Source organism: Hyla sarda, chromosome 1, assembly GCF_029499605.1.
Source record: "Hyla sarda isolate aHylSar1 chromosome 1, aHylSar1.hap1, whole genome shotgun sequence".
Classification (NCBI taxonomy): Eukaryota; Metazoa; Chordata; class Amphibia; order Anura; family Hylidae; genus Hyla; species Hyla sarda.
The window spans coordinates 109,129,864-109,147,854 of NC_079189.1; the positions used below are offsets into that span (position 1 = coordinate 109,129,864).

The 17,991-nt window shown below is 44.4% G+C and overlaps 1 protein-coding gene across 2 annotated transcripts in view; it reads left to right on the forward strand.

Annotated features, from left to right (window-relative positions):
- The window catches only part of LOC130357354 (EF-hand calcium-binding domain-containing protein 6-like), a 251,524-nt gene that overhangs the window by 46,053 nt on the left and 187,480 nt on the right, over positions 1-17,991 (forward strand). For both annotated transcript variants that reach the window (XM_056560048.1, XM_056560044.1), the window contains exons 10-11: positions 5,291-5,487; positions 14,525-14,632. In XM_056560048.1, coding sequence (XP_056416023.1) covers positions 5,291-5,487; positions 14,525-14,632 — 305 coding nt within the window. The remainder of the gene's footprint in view (positions 1-5,290; positions 5,488-14,524; positions 14,633-17,991) is intronic.

Consider the following 17,991-nt stretch of genomic DNA (forward strand, 5'->3'; position numbering starts at 1 on the left):
AGGGGGCATTATATGTTTGGGGCACATGACAGGAGCATTATATGTGAGGGGCACAGGACAGGGGGCATTATATGTGAGGGGTGCATGATGGCGCATTATATATGAGGGGCACAGGATGGGGGCATTATATGAGGGGCGCATGATGGGGGCATTATTTGTGAGGGGCACAGCACAGGGGGCATTATATGTGTGGGCACAGCACATGGGGCATTATATGTGATGGGCACAGAACAAGGGGCATTATATGTGTGGGGCACAGCACGGGCATTATATGTGAGGAGAACAGCACAGGGGACATTATGTGTGGGGCACAGCACAGGGGGCATTATATGTGTGGGGCACAGCACAGGCGGCATTATATGTGTGGGGCACAGCACAGGGGAAATTATGTGTGGGGCACAGCACAGGAGGCATTATATCATATAATGCCCCCTGTGCTGTGCCCGACACATATAATACCCCCTGTGCTGTGCCCCACACATATAATACCCCTGTGCTGTGCCCCCCACACATATAATTTATATGTGTGGGCATGGCACAGGGGGCATTATATGTGTGGGGCACAGCACAGGGGGCATTATATGTATGGGGCACAGCACAGGGGGCATTATATGTGTGGGGCACAGCACAGGGGGTATTATATGTGTGGGGCACAGCACAGGGGGCATTATATGATATAATGCCCCCTGTGCTGTGCCCCACACATAATGCCCCCTGTGCTGTGCCCCACACATATAATGCTCCCTGTGCTGTGCCCCTCACATATAATGCCCCCTGTGCTGTGCCCACACATATAAATTATATGTGTGGGGGGCACAGCACAGGGGGCATTATATGTGTGGGGCACAGCACAGGGGGCATTATGTGTGTGGGGCACAGCACAAGGGGCATTATATCATATAATATAATGCCCCCTGTGCTGTGCCCCACACATATAATACCCCCTGTGCTGTGCCCCACACATATAATGCCCCCTGTGTTGTGCCCCCCACACATATAATTTATATGTGTGGGGCACAGCACAGGGGGCATTATATGTGAGGGGCACAGCACAGGCCCCCCCCCCCCTTTCATGTGCTCTTAACATATAGTGCCCCCAGTGCTTTGCCCTGCAGCACCTCACATTAAAAATTCCCCTTTCTCCCCCCCCCCCCCTAAGTTTTTAAATCCCCCTCCCCCTCCGATACAGTGCCCTTAACAGTGGCACATATTCCAAATCCCCTGGGCCCTGAGCATACTCTTCTTACTTACTGTATGCTGGCCGCGGGGTCGGGATTTCCGGGCGCCGGCGCGATGATGTGACGTCATCGCGCCGGCCTGCAGAGGATCGCGTCCCCGCAGCTCACATGCTGTGTACTCAGAGCGTGTGACTGCCTAGGTTAGTGAATGGTGGAGCCGAAGCTTTCTAGGGGGCAGGGGACAGCAATCTCGGGGGGGGGGGGGGGGGGCAATTGCCCCATTGCCCCCCCCCCCCTGGATCCGCCACTGCTGTACAGTACACAATGTCCTAAAAAAAAGTAATGGAGTCCCTTCACCTGGTGTCCATAGGAGCAACTAACCCTGGCACAGGTAAAGAGTACAGAACTTGTAGTACCTCCCTGTACTATAGGGGGCGCTACCTGACACCAGTCAGTGCATGCACTTCAGTAATACAGGGGTTTTCCCAGCGAATGCCCTTTCTGATTGATCGGTTCTTCCAGCCATTGACACGTTTCACAGATCTGGACTGTCTGTACATTGTATGTTTAGTCTGGTTTCAACTTAGGATGGTCCAGAAAAGACCATTGTATGTTGAAACTATTGTATGTTGAGGCCATTGTAAGTTGAGGGATCACTGTACCTGACAATTTAGGTGTCCCCATTTGGCAGGCAGGGTAACCTGGTTTACACTGCTCCTCACTCTTAAAGGTAGAACATACATAAATAACATATTATACAGTGCATATGGTAAACATAAATGAGTATGCAATAAAGTGCTGGAACATATTAGATATAACAGACAGTCTCTTAGTGGGCCCAACACATATGAGGAGATCTGCAGCCCACAGGACAGCCTTTGGTGCTGGGACACCACAATGTCATCCATTATCTTGCTTTTGAGATGGTTAAAATGGTTGTCCGGATCAGGAAACCTATTGCCTTATATCCTATTAGGAAATTCTAAGTAAACAGAGTGTGTTCCCTATTCAGGACCCTTAAGTTATATATAGCTATATTTTCAACAAACTTCTGACATGTCAGAAATTTGTATCTGTGGGGTAACTAAGGCAAATGCTATACAGAATTACAGGACAAGTCTATAAGACTTTCAGCAATGCTGCTCACTGTTCACTTTAGCTACCTGAAGTGCGCAGAGCCTAGATGAAGGGACAGAAGCGCATGCAGCGATCAGTGGGGATCTCAGCACCTGGGCCCCATCTATACAAACTGTGGCTATGTGGCTATAGCATCGGCTTCATTCAGGGCTCAAGCCCTGCAGGGACACATGGGAACTGAGTTCCTGCACTCTTTTCACAGCAGGAACACTGGGGGGCATTTACTAAGATTTAGTTCATATTTTAGTTCTTTTTTTTTTTTTTTTGCATGTTTTTTTACGGTTGCAGGGCATTTGATAAATTGTGTGGAGGATACACATTTTCTGAAATTTCACTCTTCGCATACAACAAAAAGCTATGCTATGTCTGGGCTGGTGTAGAATTGCGACTTTTTGTGGATAAATTCATTACCACTGCACAAGACTAACACTTAACAGCTGGTCTGTACGCTCTTTATTTAAAAAAAAAAAAGTGTCAATCGAAAAGGCGCAAAAAATAGCCTTAGGTGCAGCGCTGCGCCTAAATAGAGACAAATCTACACACAAAAACAGCTCTAAAGACAATGATAAATGCCCCCAACTGTTCCCATTAGCAGGAGTCCTGCAGGACTAGACCTTGAGTGGAAATCTTGAGCTCCCACACTTTTTCCCCAGGACTTGACCCCTGGCTACATCGCATTACATGGACAACACAAGTATTTCAATATGTGTAATGCTATTTTTTCCATGTGATGAAAAAGGACTAAACACTTACTTCTGGGCTCATTTACAGAACAGCAGCTGCCTGCTAGGGGTTCCAGTTGGTTATCTTCAAGGGTTCTATGATAAGGGACACAACAGTGTAGAAATGTTTTATTATATTATAATGCTGTATTATCTACTAGATTTATATATGTTAACTTTATATATTATAGCTTTAACTTTTCTGTATTTTTATCCTTTATCCTGGTTTGAGACTCCCTCCATCCTATTTTACCTTTGCCTGTGTTTTGTCAACCTTAATTCTGATTGTGTTATGTAGATGCTTAGCTACAATAATTTAGTTATTGCTGCTAAATCACAGGCTGCTAAATCACCCACACTAACCTGAATATACAGGTGGTTAGTGTTGGTGATCCTGAGTAAAACAATTAGTAGAAGAAGAAGAACTATCCAGCGCAGCAGGAGCTCAAATGCAGAAATGTTTATTCCAATACAGCAACACACAGGAGTGAACAGCAGTGACGCGTTTCAGTCATCTAAGCGATCTTAGTCATACTGGCATACTGAGTAAAACAATGTTTCCCTACCTCAATCTGTTCATCTGAGATGTAAAGCAATCTTGCAATAGGCCAATTATTCCCTAAATGCAATGGAGGCGGGTTTAAAGACTTGCTGAGTGCAATGCTGAGGCTGCCCCCTGGGCCCTGTTCACACCGCCTGCTTCATCAATATTCACCTCTCTCCTCCATGTCTTCATGATGTCGAAATACGGACCATACTCTGCTTTAAAGGGGTACTCCGGTGGTTAATGTTTTTTGACTATATGGCATCTTCTTTGTAAGATTAGTTTTTTTGCAATATACATGTGTTATATGTTTTGGCAGCATGTGTGTGTTTTTCTTACCTGTTTGTTGGGCAGGAAGTTCTGTAGTTCAGAGGGTTTTCTTTTACTGTTGTTCTTTTACTGTTGTTTACTGTTGTTCTGAGTCTGTTGTGGACAAGATGTCACAGCTTTTTTTTTTTCTTTCTCTGTCTGCATGAGAAAAATAAGACACGCCCCCTCATCTCATCCAGCTGACCTCCCCTCCCCCTGCTCTGTATTCTAAGGACACAGGTCTGCACAAGAGAAGAAACACAGAGAAGATAAGTGTTATCTGAAGGGGAGGATGAGAAGGTGCACGGGCTGGGGATGTATGGACTGCAGGGGAATAAATCTCATACTGGGAATGATCTCTATATATGTGAAGGGGGAGGGGGAGACTCCTGAATGACACATGCTGGGAGTTGTAGTCCCTGTTGCGTGTGTGTGTGTATGCTAGTGTTTACAAACCAGTGTGCCTCCAGCTGTTGCAAAACTTCAACTTCCAGCATGCCCTGACAGACTTTGGGCATGCTGGGAGTTGTAGATTTGCAACAGCTGGAGGCACACTGGTTGGGAAACACTGTTCTAGCCTATTCAGCATACACATCATGTTACACCAGTGTTTCTCAACCAGTGTGCCTCCAGCTGTTGCAAAACTACTACTCCTAGGATGCCCAAAGGCTGTCAGGGCATGCTGTGAGTTGTAGTTTTGCAACACCTGGAGGTACCCTGGTTGGGAAACACTGGTGTATGCCCTACAGAGATGTGGTGAACTACAACCCCCAGGAGACTATAGAGGCAGCATGTTGGTGTTATACTGAAGACTCCTGAATGACACATGCTGGGAGTTGCAGTCCCTTTTGTGTGTGTATGCCAGTGTATCCCAACCGGGGCTGATTATATTAGTGTGCTGTGTATAAGGGGGCCGACCCGGGAAAATAGTAGGATGGGTAAAGGGCGAAACAAACAAACAAAAAAAAGGAGCCGCCCCAACCCAGCATGGCATGTGGCATGCTGGGATTTGTAGTTTTCAGCACAGCAAGAAACAGGAAATAGAAGCAAACATAGGAAAACAAAGTGGGGGATAAAAAGACAACAAAGAACGGAAATAGAGTAGCTTAAACAACAAGAATAGAAATGAAACAAAACAAATAGGGTAAATCAAAAACGGAAAAACACGTTGAACACTGGAGTACCCCTTTAACGCTACCACCATACGCTAAGGCCTCAGTACACAGTTCCTACACTAACAACTGCAGGAGCAGTATAAAGGGAAAAGTCTGTCTTTTTAATCCAATTCTGTATGATATGCTGTGCACAACAAAGGAAAGTTTGTATATTTATTTTTGAATGTATCAGTAATGGATTGATCATGAAATACAACTTTAATGCACTTTTTTCTTTGTGGTAAGGTTGAGAAAGAGGAATTTCTGGCAGTTTTGGAAAAGTTTGATCTCAAGCTAAAAGATGAACACTTTAACCTGTTCCTGGCAAGATGTGGGCTTGAAAACTCTCTGACAGGCATCAGTTACATGGATCTGCTAAGAAATTTCCAAGATCGCAGTGAAAAAGGCATCACACACAAGATACTCTCTGACCCAAACCATAGGTAAACAGGCCACAACCTTCCGTACTGAAAAATTATAAAAAGACTCATCATGTCAATACTGATCATCTTTGTCAGAACGTGGTCCAAGTCATATTGTGGTTACGGGGTGTGATGAGGGCAGATGTTGTTACCCTAGGGGCAGATGGCATTAACCCCTTCTATTTGTGACACCAGGGTGTGATTTATCCTCGATACCACCCGAAGGTATACCGCTAGATCCTAGGCTAGGCACGGGGGAAGAAGGACTCTGATGCCAAGTTACGGATAACGGTAGACAGATGGTAAAGTCTATACAGTTCAGCTAGGCCCCAAGAGAGTGACCAGTGACTCAGGGACCTTAAGGTCTTGCTGGGACTTGTAGTAGGACTGGACAATGTAATGCAGGCCACGCTGACTTGACAGATGACGTGGACTGACTTGACTTTACTGAATACTGACAAAGCTATGACTGTAGCTGTCTTGCATTTGATCATGGCTGCAGGACTTGACTTTAAGGCCTCCAACACTCTGGACACACACTAGGCACGACTGACCTCAGCAAAGACTTATCTCCAAAGAGAAAGAGCTATCTCCACCCAGGGCTTATATGGGAGAGACTAGTAGGGAGCCCATAGGTCACTCTTGGGGTCACCTGGTCACTGATACCTCCTGGGTAACAATCACATGTCATATCACATGGTACAACTCTTAAAGCAATAAGACATTTTATAATACATTACAATGCAGAACATATGTACATGGGGGAAACAAGTACAAGGGAGCCCAGGGGGCACTGAAGAGAGGCTGCCGGACAGGGCAGCAAGGGTACGGGGTAACACCTCCTGTACTGGGCTACCACAAACTCCCCTCTTAAAAACAGTCGTTCTCGATGCCCAGTCCTGGAGGGTTAATGACCGAAGTGGCCACTGGGGCCCAATGAAAGTTCCTGGGGCATTTTAGCACAGAATGTCCTTCTCAGGTCTGATTATGGAACAGAATAGAAATGAGTCTATGTAGGCACTGATAAATGTCCATACAGGCTCTTTACTTAGAGTAACGGGGTAAACATGTTGGATTGATTTCGCTTGTAACTGCATTGCTAACACTCTTTAAACAATTTAATTCACTGGCTGCGGATTTGGTTGCCCGAGGCTATCTGCCCAATGCCTTGGCTGCTGGGGCACTTCGGCATTACAACACTTCTCCCCAGAACTCAATATACATTGTTATGCAATACAACAGTGTTACCTTTACAACTTATACTCTGCCCTTATATGTGTTTATCTTATCTTGCAGGGGAACCCTCTGGCCAGTAGAGCACCCTGTACTCATGGACAGCAGAAAATGTTAGACATATACATACTTGATATACGTGGACCTCAAGTAATGTTACAGTTCTAACTTAGATATTTACATATCTTTTTATGGACTAACTATGTGTGGTACATAACTTTACACACTATATTGTGAGCTAATCTTTGTACCTTGTGGGAATTTGTCCTTGTGTCGACCTTCGGGACCTACTCAATACCACTTCGGAGGAATCTGGAACTCTTGCGTCTTCTGGAGCACTTGGTACCTCTGAAGCTGCAGCTAACTCTTCCTCGACGAATTCAAGAGCAGGTATTGGTCCAGGGCTGGCGGGACCCAGAGTTGCTGGCATCTGCGCTGGGGAGGCTGGAGACTGAGTTGGTACTCTGGAGACTGGCATATAGGCCGGAGCCAGTGGTGTCAAGGCTGGTGCTGGTGTAGAGACTAACATGGGTTGAATCAGCCCTGGGGTTGGTGCGACACAGAAGACTGCAGACTGATTTGGAGAGAACATGGGAAAATCCATAGATGGGTGGATCCTCTTGCCTGGAACGTACTCTCTCACAGGTCTGACAGTTGGAGGAGGTGGCGCTGGGAGTACTGGTAGATCTTCTATCAGACACAACTTCATTCGGTTTCGGTGAACAACTTGCAGCTCATACTCAGGCTTCCGTACTTCGTATACATCAGAGTCCGGATAGGGCATGGCCGTGACTGTGCACACTTCTGTCTCTTAGATAGAGTCTAACTTGTGGGTCCTTGGAAACTTCTGAAGCCAGACTTTGTTGCCCAACTGAAGTGGTTTGGCCGAGGCATGGCAATCATAATCCTTCTGTTGTCACTGCTGAGCCTTGCCCATCTTCTTGCTGACAATTTCTTTAGCTTCCTGGATTCTCCTCTGGTGGTCAGAGACCCACTCCAGGGAGGCTTGCGGAGAGTTGTTGAACGGTGCTTGGAGGCCAGATGTTCGGTCTTTAGGCAGCTGTCCATGTCGCCCCATCATCAAGTAGAAAGGGGTGTATCCCGTAGAACAATCGACTGTATTATTATAAATCTCCAACAGTTTGGGCAGCAGATGGGGCCACTCTTGTCTTGACACAGAGGCTGCTCGCAACATGTGAATGAAGACTTGGTTGATGCGCTCACAGAGCCTGTTCCCCTGGGGGTGGTAAGCAGTAGTCCAGTGTTTCTTACAGGCATGGAATTGACACAGCTCTTGTAAGAGTTGGCCCTCGAAGGCTGTTCCACGGTCCGTCAGGACAGACTCTGGAAACCCAAGGGTTTGCACCCAATTGGAGTAGAACAACTGGGCCACTGTCTTGGCTGTGAGGTCATTAACGGGTACATTGACAACCCACTTAGAGTAGTGATCCACCATGGTGAGAGCATAAGTGTACCAGGACCGGGTAGCAGACAACTTGACATGGTCTAGCATAACCAACTGGTTAGGCCTTTCACTCTGGATGGAATGGAGGGATGCTCTTGTGTCCTTGCGCACATTCTTAGTGAAGTTACAGACTGCACATTCACTGCACCCTTTCTCAACATCGCTCCGCATTCTGATCTAATAGAATCTTCGCCTGACAGTAGCTTCGGTCTTGTGGACTACAAAGTGTCCCAAATGATCATAGTATGCGTTGAGGACCATCGCCGTGTCTCTTCGGGGAACCAGAATCTGATGAAGTCGATTACCAGAGACTGGATCCAAAGAATTTCGGTACAACAGTCCCTTGTGCAGAAACAGTCACTTCCTCTGTTGCCTCAGACATTTCAGCTCGTAGTCACACTCAGCCTGGCGTAGAGGGGTTGGTACCTTTTTTGCCAGAAGGTAGTCCAACAGATTCCCCATGACTCGACTTTTGTCTTGAAGAGTCTTCCAGGTGTATAGGTCTTCTTTAACCTTTTCGGACCTGGGTTCGCCGTCCACGAGGGCGGTCACAACATTCTGGTTCACGAACTGTTGGTAAAATCTCCATGTCTTCCCACACGTCTTCGACGGGGGTTCTTCACCAGGGGTCATCCTAGACAGTACGTCAGCATTAACATTCAACTTGCTGCTTCTGTACTTGATGGTGAAACTGTAATTGGCTAATCTTGAAGCCCAATGCTGTTCGATGGCACCCAACTTGGCAGTGTTTAGGTGGGCTAATGGGTTATTATCTGTGTAGACAGTAAATGGCATGGCAGCCAAATAGTCTTTGAACTTTTCCGTCATGGCCTATACTCGGGTGAGACGTTCCAACTTGAATGAGCTGTAATTTGCATCGTTCTTCTCTGCCTCTCGCAGGTTAAGACTGGCATAAGCAATCACTCTCTCTTGCCTCTCTTGAACAGGACAGCTCCCAGATCTTCAAAACTGGCATTAGTATATAGCCGGAACGGCTGACTGTAGTCTGAATATGCCAACATGGGGGATTCTGTCAGCAGACATTTAAGAGTCTCTTGCTCTTCGGTGCATTCAACAGGTAGTCTTCCATTGTAGTTCTCCTTCGCCATACCCTGTAAGACTGCTGTGAGGGGTTCTGCTATCTGGGAGAAGTGGGGAATGAAGCAGCGATAGTAGGCGGCAAATCCCAGGAAGCTCCTGACTTCTTTCACCGCGCGCGGCGTAGGCCAGTTCTTGACAACTTCCGCCTTTTTAGGATTGGGCTGGACTCCCTCGGCGCAGAAAACATGACCCAAGTAGTGAACCTGAGGTTTTAGCAGATGACACTTTGACGGCTTGATCTTCAGCCCATGCTTGATCAGGACTTGGAAGACGTCTGACAGATGACTGAGGTGTTCTTGGTAGGACTTGGAATGCACAATGACATCGTCTAGGTACAATAGGAAGCTTTAAAAATTCAGATGGCCCAGACACCTTTCCATCAAACGCTGGAACATAGCAGGGGCGCAAATGGCATACTTTTAAACTCGAAAAGTCCCATAGGCTTCACAAAGGTGGTCTTCTCCCGATCCTCCACGGCCATGGGCAGTTACCAATATCCACTGGTTAAGTCTAGGGTGGAGAAGTAAGCAGCCGACCCGAGGGCGGTGAGTGACTCCTCGATCCTTGGCAATGGATAAACGTCCTTGTGTGTGACATTGTTCAATTTGCTTCAACACAGAAGCGGATGGTTCCGTCCTTTTTCTTGACTAGGACAAGTGGCACTGCCACATTAGTTACAATCACTCCATGCCCGCTAAGTACATGCTTTCCCAACTGAATGGTTGGCTCCCAGTGTCCATGTCTGGGGACTGGTTGCCCATTACCTGCAACTACTCGGAAGTTAACATCATCAGGCTCGCACAATAAACTAGCATCCTAATGCCGATAGAAAACACTTTTAGGTATGGTAGAAACTTGCGACTCTGTATCTATCAACGTCTCCAATTGTACACCTTCTATAACAATTTTTTCATAGGGGCAGGAGGCGACATAAAGTGAGAGTCCTGACACAGGTCGTACGGGGATTGGACCTGATGACTGTTTTCCTGAGGGCCGGTCCGCGACCTCAAGGGAAATCCATTTAAATCCCAGCACTGCATTTTCCAATGTCCTGACTTGTTACAGTGAGTGCAAAAGGGTCTTTGAGCCCCCGAGGTCTATTGGATGGAGGATTGTAGTAATTGAAATTGCCGGAGCAGGGGCAAGTTTTCTAGACAGGGGTGGTACACGGTCAGGTGGAGCGGCCCGGGTGGCCAGCACCTTCACAGCCTTAGTCAGTTGTTCAATGTACTGCCTAACACTCTGGAGATCTGAGGCTGTGGTGACTGGCAAAGTAGAGGACACTGGGGTGGGGGCTGGTGACGGTCGTGGTATAGGCCTGGCTACCGCCCCTAATAGCTCTTGAATGGGTGTAAGGGGTGTATACATTTCCTCTAACTCGGTACCGGACTCAATCACTTGGATAGCCAGTCTTTTGAAAGCGGGAAAGGACATACTGGGGTTTTGGACCGCTAACATTCTCAGCTGGGCTTTGTCCCACTTATGAGCTATCAACAAATCTGTCCATTAATACCTTGTTGCCCTGCTCGGGGGTTATACCATCTAATTTTTGGACAGTCTCTAGGGCATTCTGTAGGGCTACGGCATATGCTCTCAAGGTCTCTGGATTCTCTCTTTGAGATCCCTCAAGGGGAAGAGATCTCCATTGTAGGTAGGGAAGACAGGGTTCCCCATGAATACTGGTGCAGATGCTGGAACACCAGGACTGTTGATGCTGACTGCAGGTAGAGCTGGCAAGATCCTGGCTGCTGGGGCAGGTGATGACCTCGCTGCTGGAGATGAAGGGGAGCTGTTGCCTGGTTGATCTGGAGAGCTGGGTTCTGACATCTTGTTGAGTTTTGAGTGCGCTGTCGCTTTAAGAAGAATAAGGTGCTTTTGTGCTTAAGATAATTCTTAAATGCTGCAGTGGCTTGAACTTGGATAATGGGGTACTGTAATGGCACTCTGTGGTAAATAGTCTTGCGACCAGACTTGCAGGCACTAATGGGTTAATGCTTGCAGGTACTGACACCGGAGACTTAATACTGGCAATCGTTGGTGTTTGCAGAGTCTGCGCTGCAGTGGGTGCTTGACGTATAGCGGCAGAGCTGGACGCAGTAGCCGGAACCTCTAATATGGCTGTGCCCAGGAAACTTCCTGTTTTGGTCCGGCCGGCAAAATCTTCCCCTGTTAGCTCTTTGGTTGCTCCTCGCTTGATTGAAGAGGCATCACCGCTGGGGACTGACAGGATGGAGCTGCAACCGCTCGCGTGTGCGTGGGAAACACCGGACCAACTTAACCCTTTCAGGTACTAGCTCTGTACAGTTCACAGTAGCAGATAACAGTCTTTTCTTCACTTTCCCCTCTATTTCACAAGCACCACGAGTAAAACCCTTTCCTCAGACAAAGTCCTGAACACTTTCTGGCGCAAACTTAATTTGCATCGGCATGCGATTTTTACAGACAATACTGGACACAGTTCAGACTAGGGGGGAGGACTTTTGGCATAAAGTGCACACCCGTATCCTGTTTGTGATGCCAAAAGTTGTAGTAACAAGTTGTGATGAGGGCAGATGTTGTTACCCTGGGGCAGATGGCATCAACCCCTTGTATTCGTGACACCAGGGCGTGGTTTATCCTTGATACCACCCAAAGGTATACCACTAGATCCTGGGCTAGGCACGGGGGCAATAATGACTCCGATGCCAAGTTACAGATAACAGTAGCTTTACTGAGGGTAGACAGTTGGTAAAGTCTATACAGTTCAGCCAGGGCCCACGGAGGTTACCAGTGACTCAGAGACCTTAAGGGCTTGCTGGGACTTGTAGTAGGACTGGACAATTTAATGCAGGCCACGCTAACTTGACAGATGACAGGGACTGACTTGACTGAAGACTGACAAAGCTATGACTGTAGCTTACTTGAATTGATGGTGGCTGCAGGACTTGACTTTGAGGCCTCCAACACTCTGGACACACACACTAGGCACGACTGACCTCAGCAAAGACTTAACTCCAAAGAGAAAGAGCAAGAGCTAGCTCCACCCAGGGCTTATATGGGGGAGACTAGCAGGGAGCCCATAGGTTACTCCTGGGGTCACCTGGTCACTGGTACCTCCTGGGTAACAATCACATGTCATATCACATGGTACAGCTCTTAAAGCAACAAGACATTTTATAATACATTACAATGCCGAGCACTTGTACAGGGAGGGAACAAGTACAAGGGAGCCCAGGGGACACTGAAAGGAATCCTGCCGGACAGGGCAGCAAGGGTACCTCCCGTACTGGGCCACCACAATGTATATAGTCATTTTAAAAATCATTATTTTTAAAAACCCATGGCCATTCATCCCATTAGAGAATATATAAAAAATATATAAAATAAATCAATTAATAAACATTATTATGAACGGCATAAATGTAAGATAATAGTCCACCATAGCTGATTTTGGTCACATTGAATCCTAGAAAAAGTTAAATCAAAAGTGATAAAGTCACATACTTTATATTCAAATGTGGGATAGATAAAAACTACAGATTGTGTCACAAAAAGGAGCTCCTGTAAGGCGCTGTATATAGATAAATAAGAAAGTGATAGGGGTCAGAATTTTATGTCTTACAAAAAGTTGAACTTTAAAAAAAAAAAAAATAGTATAGTGATAGACAAGCATGTAAAGATGGGTATTATTTTAATCACATTGACAGAATAAAGAGGACCTGTTGCTTTACCATAAATTACACTGTGTGAAAACTGACCCCCCCCCCATCTCAAAAGTTGCAAAAATTGTGTTTTTTATTTTTTAATTCCCTCCACAAGTAATAATTATGTCGTTTTGCTATACATTTACTAGTCAAATGAAAGGTCTTATTACAAAGTACATTTGGTTGCTCAAAAAAGAAGCCCTCATGGGCAGTAATTGAGGTAGGGATATGAGAACGGGATATGAGGATAGGATATGAGGACGAGATTTGAGGTTGGGATATGAGGATGAGATATGAGGATGGGATATGAGGACGGATATGAGGACGAGATATGAGGTTGGGATATGAGGATGAGATATGAGGTTGGGATATGAGGACGAGATATGAGGTTGGGATATCAGGATGAGATATGAGGATGGGATATGAGGTCGGGATGTGATGACGAGATATGAGGTTGGGATATGAGGATGAAATATGAGGTTGGGATATGAGGACGAGATATGAGGACAGAATATGAGGATTGGATATGAGGACGAGATATGAGGATGGGATATGAGGACGAGATATGAGGATGGGATATGAGGACGAGATTTGAGGTTGGGATATGAGGATGAGATATGAGGACAGAATATGAGGATGGGATATGAGGACGAAATATGAGGATGGGATATGAGGACGAGATTTGAGGTTGGGATATGAGGATGAGATATGAGGATGGTATATGAGGACGAGATATGAGGTTGGGATATGAGGACTAGATATGAGGTTGGGATATGAGGACGAGATATGAGGTTGGGATATGAGGACAGGATATGAGGACGAGATATGAGGTTGGGATATGAGGATGAGATATGAGGCTGGCATATGAGCATGGGACATGAAGACGGGATATGAGGTCAGTCAATTACACTTTTAAAAACAGCGAAAAACCATACAACTTGTACATGTGCCAAAGGGAAACTCTTTTGGTATACTGATATAACCGAATGTACATAACTGATAAACATAGATACCACAAAACAGTATAAAATAGGATATTACCCTATATGTTCTATGTATATCTACTAATTATGAATAATATTTAAATTTTTGATCTTTATATTCCTAGAATTACCATTACTTTTGAGTGGGTGTACTTTTGTTCCACTTGATGTATTTACCCATTTGTCCACTAGATGGCACTAAAGACTGTTTAGCTAATAAACTGATACCCTTTGGGCAGCTTGTGAGACGGTATAGTTACATATTATTGGTTGTTAGTTTAGTTTCCATATTCAAAGAATGCATATCTTAAATAGAGAATAATGGTAAGACAAAAAACACATTAATGTACATTATTGTTTGCAGTCTAGCTGGGTGTACTTATCACCATATGAAGACTCTTAGTGGGTTGTATTCTTCTAAAGATAGCTACCTTATTAATAACTGCACATGAGGGAGGAATTGTTTTGGCAATTTCTTTATACAGATTCAGACTGTTTTTCTGAGTTTGCGGTTTATCATTTGCACATAATAAGTACTACGTTTAGCTATGTGCAGTCCTTCTTCCAGCATTTATTTTGTCCTTAAATTGCAGATTTCATCGGGAAGGAGCCATCAGTCCATCATCTACACTAACTGCAGTGGAAGCACGACTAGCAAATCTCTTCCAGTCTGACTTCCTGGCCCTGCTGGCAACCTTTGAGTATGTTTTTTTTTCCATTTTCATCTTATATGTGAGCAGGGCATCTACTAGTAGATATGACACTTGTTTAGTCTTTAAAGGGGCACTCCACTGGAAAACATTTTTTTTTTTAAATCAACTGGGGCCAGAAAGTTAAACAGATTTGTAAATTACTTCTATAAAAAAAAATCTTAATCCTTCCAGTACTTATCAGCTGCTGTATAATTCACAGGAAGTTCTTTTCTTTTTAAATTTATTTCCGCCCGACCACAGTGCTCTCTGCTGACACATCTGTCTATTTTAGGAACGGCCCAGAGTAGGAGCAAATCCCCATAGAAAACCTATCCCGCTCTGGACAGTTCCTAAAATGGACAAAGGTGACAGCAGAGAGCACTGTGGTCATGCAGAAAGGAAATTAAAAAAGAAAAGAACTTCCTGTGGATCATAACAGCAGCTGATATGTACTGGAAGGATTAAGATTTTTTAATAGAAGTAATTTACAAATCTGTTTAACTTTCTGGCACCAGTTGATTAAAAAACAAAATGTTTTTCAGTGGAGTACCCCTTTTACAGTCATTATATTACAATAGAAAATGGTGCAAAATGTGTCTAAGCTATTCAGAAACATATTAGATTATATTACATGGAGACCACAGACAGTCATTATTGATGCCCACACCGTCCTGTATTTTACATCTCTATATATTGCCATAGTTATGACATCTTATTTGGGAAGCCCAACACACAAACTGAGCTGCACCAGCATTAGAGGAAATTCATACATAACTTTTTGTGAGAGGTTTTCATTCAGTTTTTTTAAGCTAAAGCCAGAAGTGGATTTCATAGGAATATAAAGGAAGGACTTATACTTCTCCTTCCTGCTGGGACCACTTCTGGCTTTTGCTTGAAAAAAAGAAAAGGAAAAAATAATCAAAACTGTCAAAAAATAAATAAAAAACTACATCAAGGAAGACAAAAAATAGTAGGCAGTTCAGGCTGCAGACAAATTTGATAGGTGGCAAAATAAATTGTAACCTTTTTTTTCTCTCCTCCATGATGCAGTTTTTGTGGCATTTTGAAAAACAGCGATTAAGCCAAAAAATGGCACCAGAGGGTAAAAAAATAAAAACACCAAAAACAAAAATGGCATGTAGATATTGTGTCTTATATTTACCTATTGACTCCCAGCTAAGATCTGCTCCAACCTCGGCAACACCCCCCCCCCCCTCCAAAAAATAAATAAAAATAAAACAACGAAACGCCTTGCAGTGAGTATGGAATGTTTTGGACAAAAATGTTGTGTCTTTTTCCAGTCTCAGTGCTGTATGGGTTTGGAAGCACCCATAAGGAATGTGACCCAGTTACATCATATGATCTAAAAAAAACAACCTAAGGGCTTGTTCACAAGGGCAGATTTGTTACTCCATTGACTTCAGTTGACTTCTGCCATGGACAGCCCACCCCATTCAAACTCGCATTTGTGCGCTAACAACTCCATCTTGTGAATGAGCCCTCAAACTGGAACAAGAAACATGGAACATAGGGCATCAAATAGTTACACCACAGACACAAGATACAAAGTCTACAAAGTCCCAACTATATACTACTATATATTAATAGAAATCCTTAAATCACATGACTAAAGTGAAAAATACAGGTAAAAAGACGCAACATATAAAAACGCCTATACTAATTCCCACTATTTTGGGAAAAAATGGCACAAAAACTGCAACATGGAGGATGGGCGTTTTTTTTGTGGTGCAGTGCAAAAAGGGTGACTGAAGGAAGCCTTACTGTCAATCATGGAATGAAATGGGGCTGGATTCCAGTGTTCCACCTGGGCTTCATCTGAAATCCCCAACATTCCACCCCGTAGAAAAGTGTGATAATGTGCAAAGAAAAAAAAAGGAAAACCTGGTGCATGTGTTTTTAGACATATTTTAAAATTAAGTAGGCAAAAATAATTAAGATATGCACTCTTCTTGGCAAGGGCTGTGGCTTCAGGGGGAATGGGCATTGCTTAAATGCTATAGCAAATAAATAGAATAGTTGCCTAAAGTAAAAGGCATGTGCCTCTGAATCTTAACAAAGTGACATGTAACTGGACTTCAAGTGATGTCTCCACATATTCCTAACAAGATGTCTCCTTGTTTCTAAGCCTAAGTTTCCACTTGTTTTTTTTTCTGCCATTTTTGACTATGTGTGGAAATTGCATTTTGGCCCCTTTGGCGAATTTTGTTGGGTACAAAAAAAAAAAAAAAAAAAAAAAAGGATGCAGTAGAGATGGCAAAAATTGTATTCAACAAAATTTTTATTTTTAGAATGAAATTTTTATTAATTTTTAAACAGGGACCAATTTATGTGGGCGGGCAGAGAGCTAAAAATGTAGCAGGCAATATTAAAAGTGTATAAAGGGGCCATTTATTTGTAAAAGTAATATATTTTTAATAATTAATTTTGTGAAACTTTTTATTAGTAGTATATTTTAATTATGTGTTTAATAAAGTGTGTGTGTGTATTTTTTTAAATTGTTATGTACTAATAGACAGATCATCCCGGGTGTCCCTTCTGACACCCGCTGTGATCCTCCTGTATAAGCTATAGAAGCGGGCAGCATGGCTGCACTTGTCTGCTCCCCTGCCCGGCACTATACTTCTCTGTGATGTAAAGTTAACTTCACGCCACAGATTCATATTTGCTGCTCAGAGTGGTGATTGGCCAGATGGTGCCGGCCAATAACCGCTCTCAGTGGCATATACGAATCTGTGATGTCGAGATCACTTCACAGCACAGAAGGATACAGTGCAGGCAGGGTACCAGAGAAGTGCTGCTGTGTCACCCGCTTCTATAGCTTATACAGGAAGATTGCTACGGATGTCAGAAGTGACACCATCTGCGATCTGTCTATTAATGCAGGTACTACAGCTCCCAGCGTGGAACAGAGTATGCTCCATATTTGGAGTAGTAGTGCGGTGGCCCAGTACAGGAGTTGCACCCTTGTACCCTTGCTGTCCTGTCAGGCGGACTTTATCGCGGTGTTCCCCGATTTCCTCTTTAATCTATGTAATGTAAATGGTTAATTATACCTTTTGTTATCCATTATAATGTCTTTATACTGTCATGTGCCTTTAAATACTGTTACCAAGTGTTGTAACCAAGGAAGGTACCAGTGATCACGTGACAAATAGGGTGACCTATGGGACCACTCCAGAGTCTCCCCCATATAAACCCTGGGAGGAGCTAGCTAGTGAGTCTAAGCTAAGCTGAGCTACAGTGAAGTCAAGTCCTGAGAGTGTCTGGTGTCCTGAGGAGACCCAAGGCCTACACGCAGCCACGCTTCTACCAACCAAGTGCTCCACAGGTGAAAGTCAAAAATTGGT